The sequence below is a fragment of the Balearica regulorum genome, chromosome 12 (assembly GCF_011004875.1).
Source record: "Balearica regulorum gibbericeps isolate bBalReg1 chromosome 12, bBalReg1.pri, whole genome shotgun sequence".
NCBI lineage: Eukaryota > Metazoa > Chordata > Aves > Gruiformes > Gruidae > Balearica > Balearica regulorum.
This window is the reverse complement of record NC_046195.1, coordinates 16122131-16148703: the sequence shown is the minus strand read 5'-3', so window position 1 is coordinate 16148703 and position 26573 is coordinate 16122131. Positions and strand designations below refer to the sequence as shown.

Sequence of the window (26573 nt, the reverse complement as noted above, 5' to 3'; positions counted from 1 at the left end):
GCAGCGCTGGTTTACCAGGCTGCTGAGATAGAACGGGCATTGGTCATGGGAGGAAGAAGAGCACATTCACTGATAACAAATCGTGTAGAAAAAACAAATTATTGCTGAATCTTGCTGGGGAAAAGGCCAGGGTGCAGAGAAAACCGAGCAGCATGAGCTTCTCTGGTCCTGCACAGCGCAAACCAAACCACCTCTGTTTCCGTAAGCCAGAGGGGAGCCTGGGCATGCGATACAAATTGCCTTTGGTCGAGGAGGAAACGAAGGACCCCACCTCTCCAGCCCATCTCCGTGGGGCAATTTGAATATCCAAAACCAGCCTTCCATAATTTTGTCCATTGTGGCATGGCTAAGATGATGAAATGGATGTTCTCCCCAGACCACATGGAGCAATAATTTTAGATGGTCCCCAAGCGTCTGCTGTGGTTCTGAGCATCCCAGGTTTCTTGCCCAGCCCCGGCTTCTCCTTAGCAGTAAAGGGGTAGAGCAAAAGATCCCTGTGGGGCCACGTGGTGGGTCATCTGGATGAGGCTGGATTTTCACTGGCTCCTTCACCTAAAAGGAGTCATAAAGGATCCTTACACTTGGATGGGACTCTAACAGGAGCATTGACAGGCACAGGAGAGGCCCTTTGGACGGGCAGTTTAGCGACACCTTTAACATTTGCGTTAACTGCATTTCCCCTTTCCTGCCCTTGCTGGGTTCCACCCCAGCGCTGGCTCCAGGGTGAGAAATCGGAGGTCTGGGAGAACACGGGTACAAGCTGGGCTGGGGCTTGCGGACAGGCTGCTCATTCATGGAGATTTTATTAAGGGAAGGAAAGGCAAAACCCTAATTAGTTCAGTGAGTGAGTGAGATGCCTTGTGATCAGATACAAGGTGAACGGTAAAGGAATGGCTCACCTTTGCCATAGAAGGCACCTGGGTTTTGTTAATTACTTAGAAGGGATGTTAAACATTGCAACGCGTTGATTTGTTTGGGGTTGGAACATGTTTAAATTAAGGGGGAAATAATATTTGACACTAGCAACTGATATGAGAGACCGTACGAGTGAGCACCCCCGGCCCTCCCAGGGATGGGCAGATGCAATGGGTGCCCCTCATCCCCCCCAAAAAGCTATCTTCACACCTCTTGAAATAACCCCCGTCCGAGGCTTTGCTGCAGAGCCAGCTCGCCCGCCCCCAGTTCCAAGGTTGCTCCGGGAAGGATGCTGCAGGTTTGGGACCGGCTCCCCCCACCCCATTGCCTGCACAGCCCTGTCCTGCTCTCCCTGCATCCTGGGGCTCCTTCTGCACGTCGGTAACTTGTTCGGTGAGGTTATAAATAGCCACCCTCACTCTTGGCTGGAGGACATCCCGGCGCCTCAGCCAGGCAGTCCCCAGCGGGATGGAGCCGAAATTTATTTCCTGCTCCCTGATGGTCCTTTGCTCTCTCCTTTCTTTATGGTCCGTCCCTCACACAGATGTACTTCAGCCGGCAATTCCCGATACCCCCTGACCCCTCACCGCAGCCCAGCGTCTCTCCCTCCAGCGCTCAGCATCTCCAGACGCTTTCTTTCCCCTTTCTTTTCACCAAAGAGCTGCTTCTCACTGGTCACATCTTTCCAGTGAGCCTAATTAGACAGGAGCCTAATTAGAGCCGAGCAGGAGCAGTGAGTCATTAGCAGAGCCCTGTGAGAGGCCCCAGAGCAGCCGTCAGCCCGGCGGGGCAGCAGCGTGGGCAGAGGAGGGGGCTGGGGGTGACGGGCGCTCGGCTGGGTGTGGAGAAGCAGCCGTCAGAGGGAAGCAGCTCCCGTTTGCGTGTGCGTGTGTAATTCCCCCAGACAGTGACCCAGAAATGGAGTAATGGGTGTTTTCCCGCCTCCCTGCACCTGCCGGAGAGCCAAACGACAACACGCTGCGTGCCCCATCACTGCTGGTTTCAAATCAGGGCAGGGGATGTCTGTCCATCCTACCCAGGCAGGGAAGTTAGGAACCAAAAGGGCTTTTCCTGGTGGCCCTGCAGCTTTTTTCTCTTTGTTTTGTTTCTACTCAGTATGCAGCTGTCCCCCACGATGGAGCGGAGCCAGCGTCCTGGCTGGTGGCTGTAGGGAGAAGGGTCCCTGCTGGGGTGGGAAAAGAGAGTCAGGGGAGCAGCAAAGGAATTGCAATGTTTTCTCTGGACGGAGCCACGGGACGGGCGTTAGGTGTGATGCTGGGACTGAGACAGGACTTTCTATCACTCATTACATCACGTCCTGCCTGAGGTGCCAGTGGCTTTATAACAAGCACAAGTTGTGCCATCCTGGCGTGGCCCTGGACCATCCCTCCAGGCTCAGCTGGGAAGGGACGGCTTCCCAAGAGAGCCGGAACTGAAAAACCACATATTGCGTGAATTCTGAGCTTCGTTGTCCCTGAGGGCTGTTAGGAGAAATGAAAGGAGGCGTCTGATAGCCAGGATCAGTCCTTTTGAACCCTTCCCCCATCTTCATATGGGGGGGGGGGGGGCACACAAATACAGAGGGGTCCTTGTCCCCTGTGTCCATGAGACACGGCCGTCAGTGGTGCAGTGTGCGCTGGGGAGAGGGAAGTGAGATGTCCAGGCGCTGACAGGGTGAAAGCCGGGCTTTCTTCCACCTAATTGGATTTGTTATTCAGCTGAGAAACGCTGAATGGCTTGGGTGGGCTCTGAGCTTGCGATTTCGGTGAGGAAGTCAGGACGACGCGGTAAAGTAGGTCACACTGCTGCAAACGGGGTTGACGGTTTTGCACAACAGTCGCTGATATTCAATGAGGAGGTGGTGAAATGGAAAGAAAAGGGAGATTGTAAGGAGGAAGAAAAAAATGAGCTCAGCCTCTGCTATTCACTCCCTCCAGGAGTTCCTGCTGCAGGCTCCCATCCTGTGCCACTGCCTGCACCCACAGGACATCAGGCTCCTGCTCTGCACTGGAGAAAGAGGGATTGGGACCAGTTTAAATTTCCAGTTGGTTGTGGGGACCTGGGAGCAATGGTTTCTCCTGCTCTTGGAAGCTTAACTTCATTTGTGAGCAGTATTTCCTGGGGTGGCAGTTTGTGAGCCTGGACCCTCTCCAGAGACTCAAACATGTTGGGTTTATCCCAAGGGAGAGGGTGCACGGGGAATAGGAAAACAATTTGACGTGGGACATATCGCAGGAAGGATGTGCAATGCTAGAGCATTAATTAACATGCAAGAGAAGAAGACAAGCCAAGGACATGAGGTGCTCTGTATAGGCATGGATGAATTTGAGAGCATGTTGGATGGCTGGAAAAAAACACTCCTCCACTCCAATTATGTGTCTAAAATGGCAGAGCCAGTGTCTGGATGGATGTGGGGCTTCCTCAGACACCGGAGGTATTAAATCACCAGCTACTCTGCTTTTAATTGACTCTAGTGACAAAGGGAGAGCGAGCTCAGATGATAATTCCCTGCAGGGCTTCACCGCGCGATATTATTTCAAGGGCAGCTGGGGTCAGGCTGGGAAAATGCATATTTAAAAACCAACAAGGTACTGTGAGTTTCATTTAAATGAGACATAGGGGTATCAGCCTTCTGCATCTGGGGAGGTTCTGCACAGTCAGTCCTTGGGGATGGAGGTCCCAAGACCTGGGCCTGGGAGAGGTCTGGTCCCACTGGCTGCCTGCCTGGTCCTGTCTCCGAGCATCTCCCTGCCCTCTCCTCCCAAATGGTTTTTGGAGGGTGGGGGTTACACGGTTGGGGAACCGAGCTGGAGAGAGCCCATGGACAAGCTCCAGAGCGGGGCTGAGGGTGGGCTGAAAGGAGTTGTGTCCTGCCCAAGCTCTCCTGTGGGGCCGGGCCCCTGCAAAACAAGGCAGGAGGTGTGGGACAAGCCACCGTTCGGTGGCCTGGGCCCGCCAGCAGCAGTTTGCTGCCATGCCTGGATCTGAGCAAGGGTTGGATCCTTGCAAGACCCTGCACCTCTGGGGGCACTCCATCCTGGGCTCCTCGTGGGGAGGATGTCTGAGCTCCTGACACCCTGCAGCGAGGGTTGGCTCGAGCATGTGGGCATGTTTCCCGGGAGCCTGGGAACATACAAACCCTGTAATGCCACCACGCAAGACTCTTTCCCAAGTGCTCGCTTCCAGACAAAGCTGAGCTTGACCTGCTGAGATGGTGAAAAAGCTCTTTTAAAAAACCAAAACAAATCACGTTTACATTTCTTCCCCTGTACCTCCAGTTCAAATCCTGCCCGGCTCCGGCTGTAGCTTTATTCTGACTGTTACATCCGTTTCCATCTCCCATTCCCCTTTCACTTTGTTGCTGCTAACCAAGAAACCTTTGTATTTTGCATCGTATTTAATTCCATAGCAACAGGTTGCTGCTGTCACAGCAGCTGCTGATTGCTTTTGAATTGTCTTTCAGGCAAGCTCCAGAATAAATACAAAAGAGCAGGTCTTTGCATGGCTCATATCAAAGCCAGCCAGTCCCAAAGCCTCCCAGGCTGGTATTTAAAGTCCCAGAGTCCCATATAAAACCTGAATCAACAAAACTGAAAGGGATTTCATTTGCGCACTCCCCCTTTTTCCCCTCTCCTGCTCATCAAACAGTAATTTCTACCCTGAATTGGTTTCCCAAAGGGCTCTTTAATGAGCTTTTTCTATAGAGCCTTTCACTCGCATCTGCCCAGCTCACGCTGGCTAACGCTGCTGCCCACCCAGCTCCTGTGGGCAAGGAAGCATGTTCCCCATCTCCTTTACTGCTCAGAAATTCGGGCTCCAAGTCCCTTCAAGACCATGTATAACACTCATAGCAAGCTTTGCTTCCCAAGCCCAACGGCCCCTGCTAGTAAGAGGAGGGAAATATAAATTTGCACGGTGGCTGCGTATTGCCAGGTGCCTGTAAGCATCACTGGCTGCTCGCAGCAATGCTCTCGCGCTCCCAGTCCTGAGCAAAGCTGGAGCTGCTGGTCTTGCGGTTGGGGGAGAGCCCAGAGCCTTCCCAGAGCAGGGCTGGATCAGACCCCTGCTCCTCTCGGATGGGGAGAGACGCACAGGGACGAGAAGCGTGAACAGGAGCCCCAGCCGGAAAGCCCATCTCGCCTGTCAATGGGCCCCTTTCGCGGGAGCTGCAGCAGCCAAGCGACGGCAAATAAGGAAAACAGAAGTATAAATTCTTCTAGTCTTCCTTAGAAATTGCTGGCTTTCCCTGCAGGAGTATGGCTGTGTCTGGGTTGGGCCCCCTCGACCTATTTGGCAGAGATTAGCGTTACAGACTTGCAACTTCTCCTAAAAATCACAGCACGGTCAAGTTGAGTGAGAGCAGCCGTGGAGGAGGAGACACGTGATGGCCTCAGGACAGAAGCCCTGGACTTTATTCCCAGCTCTACCACTAACCTTGGACAAGATACTTGATGTCGCGCCTCAGTTTCCCAAGCGCTGAAGCAATAATAATTACAGCTGGGCTGGTTGCTTAGGAGGTTGTTTGTGAAACGCCCCACCGAGTGCCAACCCTGTTATTATTCCTCGGCCCTGTTATTAGACCTAAATCCAACTTGCTTAAGAATGAAGACTCCTGTGAAGAACATACAAATGGTTTCCCAGATCATCGTTTTTATTAAAGTTCGCAGGCAACTGGAGGAAAAAAAAAAAGAGACTAGAAAATGTAAATAAACGTCATCCAGAGCATCGCAGACCGGCTCTGCACAAAGTGTGTTCTTCCCAGCAGCAACTGGTGCTCGCTGCTCCGAAAAGACCTTTGTTGTTTGAAGCCAAGTCAAGGCTTTTCATCACATTGCATCATTCAGCTGGCCAGGCTACAGCTTAACCTAATCCAGGGGAGAAAGGCAAGCCCGGAGCATCTGCAGGACCAGATCTGCTGCGGAGGGAAGCGGGATGCTGGGGCGGTGCAGGACCAGCCTTCGGCAGATCCAGCCCTGGAAGAAGCTGGTCAGGAGCTGCATCCTCGTATGGACAGCCAAAATCCACGTGCCTTCCTCCACAGCGTGCATGAGGAGCGACTCGGACTGACAGCTCTTGCATGGCTAAACCCAAATACAGTTGGCAGCCAGTGTGCGCAGACAACCTGGGGCAGCTAGAGCCCAACTGTTGGCTCCCAAAGCTAGAGCCCAACCTTTCACCTCTCCAAAGTGAAGCCGGGATGCGCGGTGCATAGGGAAGGAGGGGATCCCTCCCCAGCCCGCCCTGCCAGCCCTGCGATGCTCCCCTATTTCTCTCCTTTTCCCTCCAAGGCCTCACCAGACACGAGCGCTGCCCCGCTGCACCTCTGTTTCTGCTCGTTTGCTAATTACACTCTTCACCCACGCGCTGCTCGGCAAGCGCGGTAGGGGAACTCAGACGACCGGCTCCGAGCACGCAGTGGGTTTTATCTGGTGAATATCTCGGCAGCGGTGCCGGTGCCTTGGCACGCTAACAGAGCCGCCGTGCTCTTCCCAGCAGCTGTGCGGGGACCTGCCCGGCCTCCAACCAAATCGCAACTGGCTGCGGCAAGGAAAGGGGCCGGGGCGGGGGGGGGGAGAGATAAAAAAGGCCCAAAGTGCAAAACAAAAGGCACCTGCCCTGTTTCGCCGCGGTACCCGGCGCTGCTGGCAGCCGCCCCGAGCTCCCACGCTTTAACGTTTCGACAGCCATTGCCTCAGCAGAGTGGCCAGAGGATGGGCACAGCCAGGTGCTCTCAATCCCTTTTCCCTTTAAAAACACACTTCCAAGTCACCCAAGCAGCAGCCATTGCCAATGGCAAGTTTGCTGCCTTTGAAAAAAAAAAAATTACTATCTCTTAACCCTCCCCCAACCAAGTAAGAAAAAGCACCTATCGGCTCCCCTCACCGTGCTTGCTGAGGGATGCAGCCCAGTGCACAGCCTCCATCTTCCCAGTCCCAATGATGGGCCACTGGCACCCACAAGCCACCCCCCGTGCCCCCTGTACCCAGCCCCAGCCCGGCAGCCAGCGCTCCCGGCTCCTCGCCATCCCCACGCAGCGTCGGTGGCGGGGCTGGGTGGCCCTTCATGCCCCTGTGGTGCGGTGCCGGCAGCGGGGCCGACTCTGCCTCCCGCTCCTGGTGCCGGGAAGAAGGGATGCGAAAGGCTCCTCGGGGTCCGGTGCGGGAGGATGGGAGGGGACTCGGTCGCTGTGTTGGCCCCAGCAGCGAGACAGGGGACACGGATGTGACTCTGGTACCTGGGGACGGAAAGACAAAGCTCATTAACGGTGTGACGCTCGGCTCAGCCCGTGCAGGAGGGGATACAGCTGGCGCGATGCACCTGAAAAGGGGTGCACGTGGGCAGCTATTGGGGCAGCCCCCTGCCCCGACCCCAGGGGTGGGTGGAGGTGGAAAGCAGTTGGTTTATTTGGGGTTTGGGGTGTGCTTTGCTTTCGCAGGAGAGGGGAGAGAGTGGGCGTTCAGCTGGGAGGGCTCAGAGCAGCGGGGAGCTGGGCAGAGCTGTCCAGGAAACCTCTGCGGACTTGACAAGGGAATGAAAAGTTGAGGGAAATGGGGCTTTTAGCTTTATTTTTAAGGCAGGGAGGAGGGCCCAAGAACTGGACCAGACAAAACAAAAAGACCCTTTTCCTCTTTTTCCACTGGTTCCTCCAAAACCATCCGTGAGACTGATGTTTCCAAGGGGTCGATTAATCCAGTCTGGGGCCGAGCTCAGACTGCACGTTTCCATCTGCCCAGGGTTAGGAAAAGCCTGATTTTCATCGACTTTCCTCCCCAGGCCAGCCACTCCCTTCCAACGCTGCCTGATAAACTGGCTTCAGAGACAACCAGCCTCTTGGAAAAGAGCAGCAGCGGCAAAAAAAATCTGCAGTCCCTGTTTATCCGGCCTCGCTATTATACGCATGCAAATAGGTTTCCCTAGGAGCCACTGCGAGAAACCAGCTGTGACTTTGTTCCGGCAATACCAGCGAGGTTGTAACAGGTTGCAAGCAACCAACCTCGCAGCACGCAGGTGAGCTGCTGTGTTTAGGAGCTGGGAGATTATCCTGAGGTTGTTTTTTCTTTTTAGGCTGCTGTTTGCAGGTACCTGGGGCTTTTGCATAGGAAGGTGTCCGGCTGCGAACAGGGCTCTGGGGAGAGAGCTGGGAGCAATGCATGACAACGAAACCCTCCAGCTTCTGGAAAGGTAAAGGCTGACCAAGTGCTGCTCCATGTGGAAAGGAAGCCAAACCAGCCAGCGGTAAAACTGTCTTTGCAAAAGGCTTGTTATCTAAGCTGTAATTAAATAATCAGGAAAAGTCATTGAACAGCTCCGACGTTTAGTGTGACCACGGTATTGGAATACAGTTCTGGACCCGGCACGCTGCCTAAATCCTTGCAGTTTTGGGGCCAGAGATCAGCTTTTAGGTGCCAGAACTGCCTCAAAGCCTGCAGCCTCGGCTGCTCAGTGCCCACCCAACGGCAGGTACCGGCTGCTGGTGCCACCCCGCAGCATTTGCGGGAGCCAAACCCACCAAAGGGCTCCGGGGGGAAGCCACAAAATGGGCTCTGAGGTTTCGGATGAGCCTCAAGAAGTGCCTGAGCAGTGCCTGGCCACCAGTCCCCGCTCCCTACAACCCAGACCATGAGGAGGGTCCTGCAGGAGCTGAAAAGCTCCTAGCTGCTATGGGGTTTGCCTCATCCCTGTTTGTTTTGAGGTGGGAGCTCTGAAATCTCCACCCCAGGGGAGTATTTGAGGCTCAGGAGCCAGCCCAGAGGGATGCAGTGACTCCCCTCTCTACTTCATCTTCCCTGAGTGGACCATGCAACCTGCAGCTCCCATGTCCCCAGAGACCATCCAACCCCCAGCTAAGGGCTCCTCTCCTTGAACCCAAGCCCATCTGTGACCCTGTCCCATGAAAATGAGAGCATCACGCAGGTCAGATAGTTTGGCGAAGCCACTTTTAATTTGGAGACAGGCAGCTTGGAGAACCTGTTCCTGGTACCACCTGAAGTCACCTCCTGGGAGGTGTAGAGTTGTCCCCATCAATTGTCACTGCACAGGACTGCAACAGACCACCCAGCATCGTCCCCTGAGCTCCTGGCTGGACTTTGCTTCTGTTTATAAACACAGAGAGTTGTTATTAGCCAAGTGCTCAGTATTTTATTTACCTTTTGTAACCATTCAGCTCCTCGTGGCTCCACCACCACGGGTGGGAGGAGACCAGGCTTTCATGTTTCATATTACTAATCATGCTTGATCCCTGGAATTAACTGCTGGCAATAAGCACTGAATTAATGTCACATGGCATCCTTGGCAGGGGAACTGGGACCTCTGCTGAAAGGTGCGCTGGCTCCAGCTGGGAAGGGTGAAGGCCATGCCCTCAAGGAAACGTTTCCAGCTGATCAGTTTTATGCTTTAAATGAAACACAGGCTCGGTGGTTTATGATCAACAATTTTCAAGGACGTATTATTTGGGTTTCAGGGCTGGTATGAATGCAACCTCACCAGTTTATAGGTGAGAAGGTTGTTTTTTTCATGAATACAAAGTATTATTTCCCACTGTGTGTTTGCCTAGGCCTTTCCCCACCCACCTGGCTTGCTCTGCTCTGAGGACACCTTGGATGGTCCCTCCTGAGCCTTCTCCAGCTCAGTGGGGTTTCCATAGGATTAGCATCCCCACGGCACACCAGCACCCAGGCACGGGCTGGCCAACCTGCCTTCTGCATGTCCCCTCTTGAAGAAGGATCCCATAGGGACCAAAACAGAGCTTGCAGCAGAGACGTGACGTGGTGGGAGCTGCAAGCCAGAAGATCCCTTGGCCAACCTGCTGTAGGGCATTAGGGTAGTTGTTAGGGACCCTGTGACCAGTCGCCCCAGTTCCCAAGCCCAGTTTTGGCACAGGTGCAGCCAGGACAGCCAAGGCAAAGGCGTGGGACATGGCTGGTGGGACAGGGGCAAGGCACTGGGGCCTGGCCTTCACTCGCCAGTTTTGGTGCTTTATTTAAGGAGCTGTCACAGTGGCTGAGGTCATAACAATAACTTAGTTTTTAAAAAAAAAAAAAAAAAAGTCTCTAGAAAAATGAAGTGAAGAGACATTCTGTCTGGCAAGAACTCATGTATATTTTAAACACTTCTTTTAACTGAAGAGTGGAAGCGAAGCCAAAAAAGCATATAAAACCCTCGCACAGTGACTTTTCACCAGTTTTATTTGCAGGTTGGCATTACAGTTCCTAGTTTTCTTGTGCTTGTGCCAGGCTCCAGATTACGGGGGGGTGGGGGAGGGAAATACCTATACAACCCCCACAAAACTGTTTATTAGGTCTGAACAACCCAAATACAGTACAGAGGGAAAAAGGCAGTAGAGGAAAATAATGTCTCTGTGACTTTGGAGACGGCTTTTTATTCAGCAGCTGAAGAATCAACTCCCACCTCAAAAAATATTCCCTATTCCTATTCCCAGCAGTGCGGCTGGTGTTGAGCTTTAATATTCAGACGCATCTGCTACCAGAGAAAATTAATTTTCAGCTCTAGGCTGGCTCTTAGGGGAGGCCCCATTGACTTGAGTTGAAAATGATGGAGTCCTCACACTCTTCGCTGCAATATTTAATAGCTGAGTGGCAGTTAATTAGATTACTGAGCCACTGTGACAGATGCTAGGCAACGCCCGAGGAGGAGAATTTGGAAAGGCCATTATCTTCCAGTGCTGGGAAAGCTCTCAGAGATCTCCTTTTAACCCTTTCCACTCTTGCCCTGCCCTCACTGTGGTCCAGCCCTTATTAAAACCAGGTGTTTCGCAAATCAAAGGCCAGCATAATGCTCCAGGTGCTTTTTTTTCGACCCAAGAAAAGCAGGTGGTCACATTGGGCAAATGCCCAGCAGAGATGCCAGGAGCTCCTCCTCGGTTCCCACCTGGCATCAAAAGAGATGATCACTGGGAGATGCCAGTAATTTCACCCACTGGGCGATTCCCAGGCGCACCAACCACACCGAGTGGGAAGCAGGGAAGTGAGAGGCTGTTGGAGGGTTTGGGCAGCATTCTTTCTTCCCTGTGTAAAGTGAAGTGCATTTTGATGAGTCTATGGAAGAATTTCGCTCCACACAGTCCCCACCTTACAATAAAACCATAAGTGAAGTTTGTCAATCCCACCCCCATACACAAGGGTTTCCCAGCTCCTTCAGCTAGCTGGGACGTAGTCTCCAACCACCAAAGCAGGGTTGTCTGTGTTGCCAGCACTGGTGAAACTGCTGACTGAGCTAGCAGAGGTGTTAGGGACTTCCTGGGAAGATGGTGCTATCCAAGTGTTGCCCGTATCAATAGCTGCTTTCATGATGCAAGGTGAGAAGAGTTTTTGGCCAGCTGCACCTTGGCACAGATTGGTGAAGACATGCAAAGCTCTGCGGAGCCAAGCTGGTAACCAGAACAGCAACGAGGCGTCCCACTGGAGAGGGGAGAGGAGGAACCAACTGCCCTGTCCCAGTGGCACTGCAATAGCACCTTCTCTGAGCAAGGGAGAACCGGAGCACCAAAATGAGACAGGACATCATGAGTTTCCAACAACTACATTCTCACACACCTCAAAACACTGATAAACACATTCTCCTTCTGGTTACAAAACCCCTTCCCTCCCACTCAGGTCTTACACAGAAGTCTCAGAAGTTGTGATTTAACAAGCAACAGTCTGGATGTTAAATAAACACTAGGACCATCAAATGCACCGTGGCTTCTAAGCTTCTGCTCCTGCTACCCACTGAAATGTAAATACAGAGCATAAAAAGAGATCCAGGATTTGCCGGCATCCCAAGGGTCACCTGCCTATGTATTCATCAGCTCCAAAAAAATCACCCAGATACCCAGCAAAAATATCAAACTACTGAGACTTTTTCCAAACCACTTGTTGCACTGGTATCTCCCAGAAGTCATCTGCAAGCGCTTTTAGAAACAGTAACCCCCTCCGCCACACAGGGGCAGGATGTAGTCTATGGTGACAGCCAGGAGAGCAGGTGCTGACACATCTGCCCTCCCACACCCACACACACGCAGAAGGGTGACGCTGGCACACCCAGCTGGCTCTGAGCAGAGACAGGGGATCTGTGGACTGCTTGCAGCCACCCATGGAGATTTCTCTTCAGATACTGAGGGCACCATCTGGAAACAAGACCAACCTGGGAGCTAGGTAGATTTACATCATGGAAGAGCTGATTACTCTTTTCTGGCACCGTATCCCACCTTTAAATGCACTCTTCTCACAAAACATGAGCAACCTGGAACCCATGGCTGCAGTGTGGTGTGTGGAGATGCAACTGGGGTGAGACAGCAAGTTTTGGTTTAAGAGGAGGAGACCCTTACCTTATTGACCTCCTGGATACAAGTCCCCAAGCCCTGACCCTCATCACGATGGCAAGTGTTTCCAGGTGCTGACAAAAGCTGTGGGGATGAGCGAGTAAGGCACCGTTGTGATACAGTTCCACGTGTCTGACGTAGGGTCGTAGCAGTCCAGCGTTTTGCACCTCTGAGTCCCAAAGTAACCCCCCACCACGTAGAGTTTATTCCCCGAGGCCAAAGCGTGGCACGACATGCGCTTGGCTGTCATGTCCCCGATGCGCGTCCACTGGTCTGTTTCACAGTCAAAGCGGTAGGCAGATGCTGCCGTGAACTCGGTGTCTCCTCCCATGATGAAAATCTGGCTGCCCAGGACAGCGGCTGCGGTGTAGCGCCAGGGCTGTGGGCATTCGGCTTTGATCATCCACCGATTCTCAGCTGGATCATAGCACTGGACTTTGGACACCATGTCTCGGTGAATGCTGGTCCCACCAAAGACAAAAAGCTTGAGCCTGGCGCTCACCACCGCAGCGTTGCTCACTCCATCTCTCAAAGGAGCCACCATTGTCCATTTGTTGGATATGGGATCGTACTTCTCTACTTGCTTCAAGGAAACAGAAGGAGATGCGGGAAAGACTCCAGCCACTGCAGTGTGTCCACCAACGACATAGAGGCAGTTCTCCAATTCAGCCGAGCCATGCCCAAACCGAGCTATTAACATTGGGGCAGCTTTTGACCATTCCTCGTGCACAGTGTCATACACCCATACATCTTTTGAGACCCCGTTCTCCGAGCCCCTGCCTCCAGTGATATATACTTTGCAGCCGATGGCACAGGCACTAAACTCCTTCCGTGGACTCGGCAGGTCTGCTTTGGGGATAATTTCCTTTGCTTTGTGATCCACTTGGTAGATCTTATCACACATGAAGGTCTGTCCTCCCAGGATCAGCAAGGTGTGCCCAGCTTTGCGAGGCCTGGCACAGGGACTGGTGACCACCCCATCATTCTGGAGAATCTTCTTCTTGCACTGAATAGCTTCATCCAAGACAAGCTTGTTCCTTTCATCTACCATGATCAAGTCCTCACAAGCCAAGGCTTCCTTGAGGCATTCAGAAGGAAGCAAGGCCAGACGAACGTTCCTCAGAAGCTCTGGGAGATAAGCCTTCCGCTCATCCAGATCGTATTTCACCCACTGGATGACAGCCTTAAAGACCTTTTCTTCATCCTCAATTTCCAGCTCATCACTGGAGATGAGGTCCAGCAGAGTGTCCTTGGAAAGGTTGTTGAAGTCCTCACTCTTGTGAACAGTCTCAAAGTTGACCAGGCACATCCTCCAGGAGAGCTCATAGAGCCGCCGGCACTGATGAGCATCCGAGAGCAGCATCATGCCCAGGCAGTTGGAAGGGTGGAGGTTCTTCTCCAGGAACTCAGCTGCTGCGTCTCGGACGTCGTGGAACTGCAGCATGTCTCCAGCCTCCAGGAGGGACTCAGCGTTCTCCTCATTGATGATGATCCGAGAGGAGTAAGCAAAGTCCAGCAGTAGCTCCAGCACCTCTGGGTGAAGGCTGTCATGGAAGTTCACCTCATCATCCAGGCTCTCCCGGAGGCCGTTGCTAAACATGGCTTCAAAGTATCTGCTGGAGGCAGCCAGCACTGCCCGATGACATGGGAATGACCTGTTTCCTGCCCAAAGAGTGACATCAGTGAACATGCAGTGCTTCCTCAGGGTGTTCAGATGGGACAAGACGCAGTCCGGGTGGGAAGCTTTGTGAAAAAGCAAGATGTTCATGGAGCCGGTGCTAGTCCGGGATTTACGGTTCTCGTGGACACTGACTGACATGATGACAGAGCTCTTGCCTGCAGAGAAAAAAACCAGAAAACCCATTATTCTCTTGTCCTCACTGATGTAAGGCATGAAGAATATACGCATTTGCTATCCAACTCTGGTAGACTGTCAATGGACCTCAAACGTGAAGCACCAGGTGACACTCCAGTGTTCCTGCACCCTGGCTTGCAGAGCCTGTGCCTCTTGCACCCTCACATCCTCCAAAAATTTAACTCGGGCCGAGCAGGGTGGGAAGGCAGAGCAGGGTGAAAGGGGAAATCCTGCCCTTTGGTTTCAGCAACACAGCAACAAAGTGAAGCAATCAAAACCCAAACTTGATGGTAAATTGTCTCAACAGCCCCTAGAGGGTATTGGCAAACCGCAGAAGAGTTATTTTTCCTTAGAAAACAGCATTAAGAGAGCAGTCTATCCAGGATAAAGGGCACTGGTCTGTTCTTGGCTCAGCAGAAATCCAGTTTGGCTTCTGATTTTCCTGAAGATTATTGCAGGTTTAGGAAAGGCAATTGCTACTGGTTTTATTTATGGAATATTTAGCTACCAGCACAAGCCAAAAGTTTTGAACAAATTTTACCAAACCCATTCATTGTAGTTTTTGTTGATAAAACTCACCAGACACTTCATGTGACTTAAACATTTTGCAGGACTGATTCACCACAGAGAATAAGACAAAAGAGACAGCTAAATTAGGCTTTTTAACAGACAGGCAGAAGCAAACACAAGGCTTTTATTAGCTGCTACTTCATTTAAGTGCTACCTGATACCTATCCTTGCCCCTGGAAGAAAAAGCCTTTGGACCAATCAAATTAATAGTACTTGGATGATAAAATCCAAGTCCTTTGCTCCAAAATATTTTAGCCAGCTCTATTTTGTCCTTCACGTAACTTAAGCAGACAGACAGATATTCATACAGTCCTCTCTTACAGCAGAAAGTACTGAAGTTGCTAGCACGACTGTCCTGAGGTTTGAAAAATGAGCCCGAACAAAAAGAAAAATCGTGCCCGCCTGCTGTGCCTCCACTACGGGCCCCCATGACAGCAGACGCCGCAAAGCCATCGCAGGCACTGTACTAGATGACATTTCTTTTTCAGTAAAAGAGACTCTCCCTAGCTAAAAGGGGAGTTTGCAGGCTGGCAGCCCACCAAACGGGCTAAAGATGGGGCAAGCCACAGAGCTTGGGGGGGTCTGGACTGTCCCAGGAGCGTTTCGGTGCTTCGGGCAGGGAGGACCCTCTTGGGATGCACGGGAGCATCAGGGTCTGCCATCAGCTCAGCTTCCCTGCCAACACAAGGCAGCCAGGAGAAATGGCTACAAGCTGGGGAAAGTGGGTCTACTTCACAGGAAAAGGGTTGCTTGAGAAACACTATCCAGCTCTGCTAGACCTCATCTCTCACCCAGGACTATTTTTCTATCCCATCTTCCCAAAAGCATCACAGTTTTGCTTTGCAGGCTGGAGATACCAGGGCTGAAATCCCACAGCAACCCGCTCCAGCCACCCAATTGCTTAGAAATCAGTAATTAGCCACACAGATAGAGTTGGGGAAGGGGTTTTGGTTGAGTTGGTTTTGTTGTTGGTTGGTTGGTTTTTTTAACTTGTTCTTCGCAGCCTGAGGTTTCTCAAGGGTCTTTCTCCTCTGCAAGCACAAGGTCTACACCGAGAGAGCTGACACAGAGGTCCCAGGCTGCCGGCGGGTCACAGCCTTGACCTGTTGGAGACCTGGAGCTGCACAACCCTCCCACGCTCCACGGGTGGATGACCTCAAGCAGAGGCAGATGACCAGATAAGCTGCCTGACTCACGCTCCGCTCACATGCTTCCTACCCCCCGCTTCTCCAGCGCTTCCAAGAGTCCAAATTCGACAAATAGCTGTGGGCACGTCCTTCCTTCCCCACCTCCTGCCGTGAATTATTGAGGTTGGTCTTCCCGAGGCCTCAGTCATTCCTCAGGGCTGTGTCACAGTCCAGGGAAAAGGTCTCTCTGTGCTTCTCCGTGCAGAAACAATAGCTTGCCCAAGCAGCCACAACTCCAACTTGGCCTCCGTGCCAGGCAGGAGCGTTGCCACGGGTATTTGGGTTGGATATGTGCACGCTCCTCGCCAAAATCCCTGCAGCCTGGGCTTCAGGCTGCCAAGCTTGTTTCGCTCGGGATCGGAGGCTGCGCAGAATCAAGGCTCCAAAACAGGAAGGAAAATGCCATTACGGAGCAGCGCTTTGAAGTGCATCTGAGGGAAATCGTTTCCAACATCTACACCCAGCACAGGGACAACACTAATTTAAGAGGTTATATGAATTCTCGTGTCAAAGCTCTATAATGCCGAAGCAAGGAATACAAATGAAACATTTATGAGTCTGCTAAAAGCTATTGATTTAGGTCCCTATTCCTACAACCTCAGAAACCACCCTGACACTGCTACTGCTTTCTTTGCTCGCAGCTCAGGTCAGCTATTCAATGTTAACCTTTGATTTGCTTATGCACAGAAAATTAAGCAATTTATATAGGACAGCTATGGAAACAAACAAAAAGATTGCAGGAAGGCAGCATAATTTTTTCTGACACAAAGATTAGAAAAGCCACTGCTCGGAATGGAAGGAGCAGGTTATTTAGAAATGAAAAATGTCTATATAAAAGCTGCAGCAGAGCCACTTTATATACACACATATATAAAAAATCTCAGGCTTCCAACATCAAACATCTTGCCCAAGGCACTGGGTAACCAAATAATATTTCTATCCAACGGGTATTGAGGAGCAGGTTCCAGCCCAGTCCCCACTAGGACAGCTCTTCATATCACCCTGTTCCACTACCGGCACCAGCCGGTGCCCAGTACGGCTGCAAGCCTGAAAGCTGAAGAGCCGCACGCAGCCCCTTTAGTTGGCCTCTCCTGGAGCCGGGTTATGACGCTGGATGTCACTGGTCACAGATCACCCGGGCTGGACAGACCAGTAAACTGAAACTAAAGCAGCCTTTGAACTCTGGTGCGCAGCCATCTCACCAGCAAGGCTTGCTCGTGGTTTTCAGCAACTTCCAAACAGCTTGTTTTGAGGGCTGCTTGAATCCTGCCATAGCTGGGCACAAGCAGAGAAGCGGCAGGTACTAATTCTTCCTCTCCCAAACACACCCCACTGCATCTCTCAGTCTACCGGAGAGCTTGGCATCATCCCAACCGTATCAGATGAACAGAAACTGCAGGCAGCAGCTATTTCATCTGATGGGTTTCTTCCAAAATCTAGCAGCCCTATGAACCTCAGAAGCCTGTAACTAAAAGGATCGTCTACACTTTTCATGAGGTGCGCAAACGTAAGCCGCAATGTAAGCAATGTTTAACTGCAGCGATGAACAGGCTGGACCCATGACATGCTCTTAGGCACTTCTCAGTAGATGCATGCAGAGCAGAATTTGTCCCCTACTACATTCCTTGTTTCCCTTATCCATCTACTGAGCTAAAGAGAAAAAACCAGAACCACTCAGAATGAGGAATATTTTACACAAAGAAACTTGTCAGTGGCTCCTGCCAAGCTCCCACCTGCTCTGCAAGAGCTCAGGGGGTTATCGGAGCTCACAGCTGCATCTTCCATCACGCAGGAAGCTATCACCAGAACAGACCTGTCAATGCGAACAGCAGAAGGCATGACCTGAACAAACTGGGTCTGGGATTTCTCCACACTGCATTCATTTTTTTCCTTCAAAAAGCATTTATTGAAAAAATAAATATCTACTGCATAGCCTTTTAGAAGGATCTTAACTGCATGCAGAGGCAGAAATAACCCTTCTTCCATATGGATGAGGGCAGAGGGGCATCAGTTTCTTGACAACTATCCAATGCTGCCTGCTGGCTATAGTATTCCCCTGGCTGTCTGCAGCCTTTGTACAGCAGATATAGGAGAGACAGGATTTTTCCAGCAGAGCGAGATAAGGGCACTTTGGAAATCCTTCCACTCGCCCACACAGGGCAGACAGCAACCCAAAAGAAGGGCTGGAGTTGGCTCAGGGAGAAAAGACCCCTCAGATCTCAGCTCATGAAGAAAACACCCCAGCAGTCTCTTTGGACAGGGACAAAGCTGCCAAAGAGAACGGGGTAAAAACAAAACCACAGAGCTGGCCAAACTCCGCACCCGAACAACGACCACAGTTATCCCGTCCGAGCGCCTCTTGCTTCCTACAAACCATGCCCCAGCAGACAGCTGTCCCTCCTGGGCTGGTGGGTCGCCATGTCGGAGTCCGCTATAGGGAGCTGGTATGGCTCATTTAGGACAACCTCAGAAACACTCTATTACCTCTTGAAAAGCCCAAGCAGCATTTAGGAACTGGATAATTCAAAGCTGGATCAGCCTCTAGTCTCCAATCACAAAAGAAATGCATGAGAGGACAGCTCAGAAGGACTACTGATACATGTGCTATATTTAGCTAGGCTTGGGGTTCCCTTCTCCATCTTAAACCAGCAGGCTGTCCACAAATCTCCAGTTTCACTTATTATCTGCAGGAAATCACCAGCTGAGATGCTGCTTCCTTTCAAGAGAACAATATTTGAGAGTAAGATGTTCCCCAGTGGGACTTCAGGGGATCAGGAATCATTTCTGCTTATAAGGGCAAAAAGTACAGGATTTAAAAGTGTTCTCCCAAGACCGTAAAGGTTCGCTAAACACCAACAAAGAGCCCAAATCCCATGAACCAAACCTGGTGCTTTCTGTTTGCTAATCAGACTTTCAGAGAAGCAGCAAGCAGAACACATTTCTTTTTGCCCCACTCAACCATGAGTAAAGTAAATAAATAAGTAAATAAAAAAGCAATAAGGTTCCCCGCTGGCTCAGCTCAGAAGACATGGAAGAAGCTGCTCATGCCGCAGTAGAGATTCATTCCCACGCAGTCAGCCCTCCACGTATGGACTGCACTACAACCTATAGCTAGCTGCTCCTTCCAGACTAGAGCAGACCTGCCTCGAGCAGCCGGCGATGGATGCTTTCGCAGGGAGGCAAGCGTAAGATTCTTTTTTTTTTTTTTTTTCTTCTCTGATTTCACAATATCAACCCTTTGGGGTGAAATGCCATTTTGAATTCAGCCAAAGTTCAGCTTCTCCCTGGAAGCGGTGGAAAAATTCTCTACCCATTAGTAACACTCCTGTTCACTCATCCCAAATATCTGTTCCTTTCCAACACCTTCATGAACTCCACCGCCTGGTGCTTAGGCCAGCAACACCATCCCAGGACAAAACCACTGGCACAGAACAGCCAATTTCCCCCTTTTTACTGTACAGAGTAGCAAACTAGAAACCTAAAGTCACCCACTGTGTTGTCTTCACGGGGAGGAGCTCCTTGCAAATCTGCTTAGGAGAAAGATCAGTGTGGCAGCTCACTGTCAAACACGCGCCCCAGATACAGCTGCTTTCAGATGCAATTTCTCAGCGTTGGAGAGGCATTCACATACTCGTGGACACAGCTCAAGCTTCAAAAGCGGAAAAAAACCAACGGAAAACAGGAAAAGATGGGGGGAAGGGAGACAGAAAACAAGAAAGGGGAAGGAACAAATGTAAAGATGTTTTCAGATGACTTTCATGTCCTTGCAAAACACGGTGGACTATCAGGTATACGGCTTGAAGCTGCTCAAAATGCTCGATACTAATAATGCCCTTCTGTAAAGAGTGCTTGAGATGAAAGGAATTAAAATAGCACCTGGCATTTAATGCAGCACTGCACTTGTGGAGCGTGGAGCCTGGGCTGCTGCCAGGTGGGCAGCAAAGGACCTTCACCGCATCGTCCCTCCGCTCTGTCCACGCTCCTGCGTGCCTGGGTGCAGGCTTCGCTCTCTAACAAATTGGGTTCATCTCCAGCAGCTCTCGTGAATTTAGTGGTTTGCCCACAACAGCCAAATTTGTTCTTGTCTTCTTCAGGATGACTAACGCAGCAAAGACGCAACTGTGATTTTGCACGCTGGAATTCAGGCAACGTAACTCTGCCATGAATCAGCGGGTATCTCTGTAACAGAGCTGGATTTGGCCTTCCCGACAAAGTCTCGCCGTTTCATCATATTTGCAAATAGGCAAGCAAAGACAGTTGACCTCATCCCCCCAAAGCAGAATTTCTGACCCTGTCCCAGCCTTTGAGAATGGAAGACATCCTTATTGTTTCTTCTCATTTTCTCAGTTTCTAATCTAGCCTGTATATCCCAGACACAAAACAGAGAGACCATGTGAAAGGCTCCTTCTGTTGGCTCAGACAGAAACTGGGAGGTTTTCCAAGCCCAATTCTGTAGGCTCCAGGAGATCAGATTGTCTGGAGAAGGTCCGGGCACGTATCTGAATGTGCTTACTAAAGCAAAGCTGCACTCAAAACTCGGTCTGTCGATCACTGCTTCACATCCCATTCTCACCAGTACCCACTGCTCCTCCCTCTAAACCTGTGCTCCACTCTGAGCCCAAAGCCACCACAAGAATCTACTGAATGCCACTTAGCATAGAAAACAAAAGCAGTATTTCCAAGCTGTACCAATTAGCGAGATTCTTGTTCTGTCTTGCAAAAGCACTGGCAAAAGGGGCACTTGTGCCTCAAATCTATTAAGACATGGACTAATCTGAGCCAACGGCAACTGTGTTCCAACCAAAACAAAAACACCAGTAGGAAATCCACTTTCCATTCAATAGATGCAGTTTTATTGACAAATCAGGTATTGGATTTGCTACTCTGCAACTGAGATACTCCACCAAGATTCTTGAGCTACCTGTGATGCAATCAAATAAAATTCATGTTCACCACTAAGCCCATTGGCTTTCCAGTTCCTGGGAATACCACACCCTCCTACAGCCACTATCCAAACCGGGATAAATAATGCTTTTAGCCACAGTTCAGGCTCCAGACAATAGCTTTTCATTGCTACGCCGTAACCCCAGTGGGTCTTTTCAGAGAGCGTGATTCATTTCAGAGGCTGCTGTGGGGTTTTGTCCTCCCCGGCTGCCCTCTAGCTCCACCAGTGAATAAATCCCATTCTGCCAGATCAATCACAGTCGCTTTGCAAAATGAATGCGGGGCTGCAGAGGAGGCAAGTGAGTTTGCAGCCCCATCTCTCAAATTATACTCAAAAAGGCTCCAGAATGGAAACAATCTACTTGATCGCAGTATCTACCCCAGCCCCATCCAGGCAGGATAAAGTCCTTTTCAAGCAAGCCAACTTGCTGATGTGCTGCAAAGGCAAAAGGCCTTCGGTACTTCAAATACAGATGAGCAGAACCACACGCCACTTCCCCGGGAAAGTTCAGAAGATGAGATGTGGTATATGCGAAATTAACGCCAGAATAACCACTGCAGCTGCTGACTCCAGAAAACACATTCAGATCCTCCCACACTCTCTTTGCGCACTGTGCCCGGCTCCCGGGCTGAGGCTGGCAGAGCCGATTGCTCCGATGGTCGGGCTAACCAGAAGCCCTGCTACGGATGCTCACACCAAACAGGTCTGTCCGCCTGCTGTCAGGGCAGGATTTTAATTTTGTGCCTGGCCAGTTAACCTAGGGTTTTGTTTTGTCTTCCCCACTCCCCTGCCAGGCAGGAGATCTTGATGCAACTGCCAGGTTCGATTTGCAGGAGTTCATTTACAATTCTGGACAGAGTTCAGAGCCCTGGACACGGGAGGCCCTCGTGTCTCCTGAATCAATTAGCCGCTGATGTTGATGGCATGGAGGACAGCCATCCGCAGCTGGATTGTAAAGCACTGACAGATATTGAAGGGGGCTGCAAGACAGGGCACTGCTCATTGCCCTCTGGCTCTGGACCAAAGGAACAAATATGACACCCATCTCTGAGCTTTTAATTTCAGTACTAACACAGCATCAAACCATGCACTCAGCTTGCAAGTTCTGGATCAGCATGGGAGCACTGCAGCAGCCCAGGCTATCCTGGGCATCTGTGCAGGCATCACAAGCAAACCAGAGCGATTGCCAGCGCGCTACAGTAAAAAATTTCCCTCTCCACAATCTGGCAGGCTATCACATAAAACCGGTAGTCTTTGCAAAGTCCAATGGTCAACAAACAGACAGTGGTTACGGGACATGCAACGTTCACAAGCTCGAGCGATGGGGGGAAGACAGAGCAGCCTGTACTGACCGGAGAGATACTAATAGCCACTGCGGGGATATAAAGTTGATAAGCAAAGACAAACCGATGCGATGGTGGTTAAAGGTCAGGCCAGGGGCCTTGGGGCAGCTTGTCACAGCTAAAAGCTTCCTAGCCGGCTTTCCTGCAGCCGCTGTTTTAAGCAACGCCAGTTACATTCACTGCAATTCAATTACAGTCTATAAAAGATGGGAGTAAATCTACTCCTCAGTTCAATTGCTGACACCGCTTCCTCAAACCTGCCCCCTCCACAGTCACCGTCACTGCCGCGAACACCCGGGCCAGCTCTGCCCGTCCTGCTCCACGTACTCACGCCCAAGGCCAAGGCACTGCTCAACACCCTCTTTGGTAATGCTGCCACTTCCCTCCCCATCTCGCAACGCACTGCCCGTCCTCTTCCACCTCCACAGAGGGCCACATCCTGCCCTTCCTGCTTCACTCATCTACCTGGTAAACATTGCCTAGAACTTCTTCTGGCTGTTAAGAAGAAGGACCTGAACTCCTGCAGGCTTTGGGGTGCGGCTGGTTACCACTGTAGGGACAAAAATGGTGTCATAATTCACACGTACATACGTACACATAGACGTGCACACACTCCTTGTCCCCATCCAGGACCATGCCCAGCACTCACTCCAGCACCGGTGGGACCATTTATATATCAGACACACACTCATTTTCACATATTTGGAGTATGTGTCATGCAGCATCTTGTCATCTGTTCCCAAGCTGTCTGCCTTCACAAGTTTCATTTGCCTAACTCCTTCAGTCGAACGATTTTCAACTGGCCTTACCTCCTCTCCAAAACCACATCCACACCACCATCCTCACCCCTTGAGTTACTCGAACCCGTCCCAAACACAGCATGGGAGGCTCCCACGGGGCACGCTTCACATACATGCTGAGGCAGAAGAACTTGAGGTAACAGTCCCCAAATACTTCAGAAAATGAACAAAAAAAAAAAAAGGATAGGAAGTTTAAGTTCCCCAGTGCTGAAGCTGCATACAGTCTCCTGTGTCCACGTTACGGTGCGACTAATTTGCTTCTGCAGCAAATTTCACTCTGGTTTCGGTCCTGAGAATCTCGTCCCACCCCACACCTTCCCACTGCCGAGCAAAACTCCCCCCAAGAGCTTCACTGAACATACACAGCCTTATCACAGAGATAAACCAGAGCAGATTGTTAGGGTTAAAGACACAAAAGAAACAAAATTCGGTTTGGGATAAAATTTGATCTGAAGCAGGAAACAGGACAAAGAAAACAGAGAGGCCCCAGAAAGGGTCCCATCTCACTAAGGAGTCAGATCCCTTGACAAGAAAGTACAGGAGAGCTCAGAGCTGGCTTGCACCCGCTCCGGAAGGAGACTGTTACCAGAGCAGCGATGAAGAACTCAGCTGAGTTAACAGAGGCAGCTGGCCACCACCAGAAACGTGCGGGGTGTGCCACAAACATCTCGCGTTGCTCCTAAGGTAAGTTCAATAAAAACAAGTGTCACAAGACACAGGAAGGAGGGAGAAGACAAAGGAAGTTGTTAAAAGTATAAAGGTTATAGAGTTGTTTGCTTTTCCTGGGGCTCTGGATCTCTCCAGAAGTACATTTGGAGAAAGACCACAAAAGCTACAGCCCACGGCACCCTGACCAGGGAGGTCACTCCAGCAGATCATAAGAGAAGAAGACACGGAGAGACTGCCAGGAAAAGAAAACAGAAACCGGTTATGAAGCCAGGGGTCTCCATATAAATGGCATGAAACGCTTAGGTGTGCTTATGGAAGGCTGAGGACAGAAGATTCTTCCAAGCACAGATTTGGCTAGAGTAAGCCCCCCCACCTCAAACCCTCCAAGTGCAAGTGGGTGGATGAAAAAAAAAAAAAAAGAAAAAAACCCCAAAACCAAAAAACCCAACTACCAAACAAGCTTGTAACTTTTTTAAATGCCAAGGGGCCTGTAAGGACAGCAGAGGGATGAACTATTTTTTCTCCTCTGTCAGTTCAGTCATTCACACAAACCTGCACACTTCTCTAGACAGCGTCACCTGAACTGATTTCATCGGAAAGGCCACGGAAGTTGTGTCCCTTCGAGCACAGTTTTCAGAGATACATGTTCAAGAGAGGAGAAAAAAAAAGAAGGAAAAAAAGCAATGCCACTTTTATATTCAAGAGATGAATAGCTGCTTTTTGCTTTTTTTTTTTTTTTTTCTTTAGAAAAGCCTTTCACCTCGCTAAACATTTCACTGCCGGCTTTCCACGCGTGTGAAACACCGTGCTCCGCGATCCCCGGCAAGCCCCGGGGCCGGCAGCCGGGGCGGCGTGCTGGGTGCCCTGCTGCCGGCCGGCAGGTCCCTGCCCTCCCCCGGCCCCCGAATCCCCGCAAAAGCAAAAGCAAAAGCAAACCCGGCCTTAACTACGAGGGGCCAGAGCCGGATCTGGAAGCGGCCGCCGGAGCCCAAAGCTCGGGAAAATAACTCACCGTCTCTCTCCGCGCCCGACCAAGCCGAAACCTCCGGCGGCGCCGAAGCCCCCCCCAGCCCCGCAGGGTGCCCGGCGGGCAGGAGGGAGGGCGGCCGACAGCTCCGGGGCGGGGCGGCTCCTCGGCCCACGCGTGGAGCGATGCGCGCGGCGGCGCCCCCACCTCCCCCGGCCCCGCGCGCTCCCTGCATACAATGTAACCCGCGGGTGGAACCTGTCTCGCGTGGGACTTCGGGGGCGGGGCCAACCGCCGCCGCCGCGGCCATTCAGGGAGCGCCGAGACCGTGACGCGACTCTTCGCCTCGCCCCCCTGCGGAGCGGCGCATGGGAGGAGGCGGGCGCAAGCGAAGTGCAGCGACCAATAGAAGGAAAGGAAGGCGGCTTGGGGGCGGGACGAGGGCGGCTCGGAACTCCCCGGGTCCTAAAGTCCGCCTTCCTCCGTTTCAGCCCTGCTGAGCAACTCTGCGCTGCCCTCTGCTCCCCCCACGGGTGTGCTGCAGCCCCCACGCCGGCTGGTTTGGTACTTCCCGGAGGGCTTGCGGCGTGCTCTGCGCTGGCACCCCGCTGCATAGCCGCCGGGACTGCTCTTCGGTCTGTTGTGGAACCACCCGTGACATCCCCGTGGCAGAAACCCTTCCTCTCTGATCCTGGCCTTTGCCCCCTGAATCAGAGCTCCGCTGGGTCCCGGTGCTCCCGGCGCTCAGCCCTGTATGTCCAGCAGGATCGGCACCTCACGGTGCCTCGTCCTTGCGCGTCGCTCACCCACCTTCAAGCCACGCCTGCAGCAGGGCAGTGAAACTCAGTAAAACTCTGCTAAAATTCAGGCAGGTTTCTGAAATCTCCGGCCTCAGCACAGCAACATTTCGCTACGTGGGGAACGTGAAGGTCGACAAACTCCCACGGGGTCCCTTTGCCTGCGCGGATCTGCAGAGAGCTTGGGATCAGACGGGAGACTGACCGGGCCCCGTGCCCCTGCGTGGGGACGACCCGTCGGTCAGCGCCTTCATCTGGAGGGAGCAAGGGGAGGACTTCCAAGTGCTTCCTTTAGCAAGCACTATGGGCCGGACAGGGGGAAAAAAGGCTCATTTAGAAACAATAACATTTTTCACATAACGCAGGAGCAGCTGGAGGTGCGCTGGTAGCAGTCCTGCCCCTGGGCCCACACGTGTCCCCCAGCCTGCGCTCCGGGGAGGGCACAGCAGGGACCTGGGAACCGGCCCCCCGTGCCAGAATTTCACTGCGAGTGGCTGCACCTTCCCACGGATAGCTGTAATGTTTCAGCTACCAGAAAAAAAAGAAGCCGAAAGCTTTTTTGGATACACAGAGGAGGCAGGAAGAGGAGTTCCTTATCTTCTCCCACGACCCCATTTCTCCAGAGCACCATACTCGGTCACGAGTGTTCACTAGTAAGATTCAAGTGAAAAACAGTTCTATTATTAAGTGTGTCTCCCCAGATAATAGCTGGATGGAAATATCCAGGTCCAAAGTGTGCCGAACCGTCTGTACGCCCAGGGATGGACTATTTATGGGCTGCTACTCCCGACCTAGTAAAGGAAATCTTTTCTTCAAGTTTTCCACCGAAGTAACCTCTGCCGCTTGTCCTTGCTTTGCAGCGACGGCTCCTATGAAATATGCCTGCATGGCCAATTTTACGTGGCGTGGACACGGGAGGAGGTGGAAGGTGGCTGCTGTGGGGAATATATTGAAGCAAAAATCCCAATAAATACATAATACAGTCCTTCCTCCTCTTCCCAGGGTGAAATAGAAGATCAGCTACAGCTGGCAGAGGCTGCGTATGGTAAATAACAAAGTACGCTGAAGATGGTGAACTGTATCAAATTCCTGGTTTTTTGGATCTGTGTTGTTCCAGGTCATTGCAGTTTAACTCTTAGAGTGCTGCTGTCTTCCCAGCTACAAGCATAGCTACTCTTGAAGAGGCTGAAAATTGTCCCAGGGCC

The 26573-nt window shown here is 51.6% G+C and overlaps 1 protein-coding gene across 5 annotated transcripts; it reads right to left on the bottom strand.

Moving 5' to 3' along the window:
* Positions 1-5545: 5545 nt before the first annotated feature.
* Positions 5546-24815, bottom strand: KLHL25 (kelch like family member 25). Of its 5 annotated transcripts, XM_075765063.1 has the most exons (4): positions 24617-24815; positions 12738-14071; positions 12242-12319; positions 5546-7150 (listed from the first exon to the last, which is right to left on the bottom strand). In XM_075765063.1, exons 1-4 carry the CDS (start codon positions 24804-24806, stop codon positions 6977-6979), a joined length of 1776 nt encoding a protein of 591 aa, XP_075621178.1. In that variant the 5' UTR covers positions 24807-24815; the 3' UTR covers positions 5546-6976. The 5 variants fall into 5 exon arrangements, with proteins under 5 accessions (XP_075621178.1, XP_075621177.1, XP_075621180.1 ...); XM_075765062.1 differs by having other exon boundaries at positions 12242-14071; positions 24617-24814; XM_075765065.1 differs by having other exon boundaries at positions 7007-7150; positions 12242-14071; positions 24552-24652.
* Between the last annotated feature and the right edge of the window lie 1758 nt (positions 24816-26573).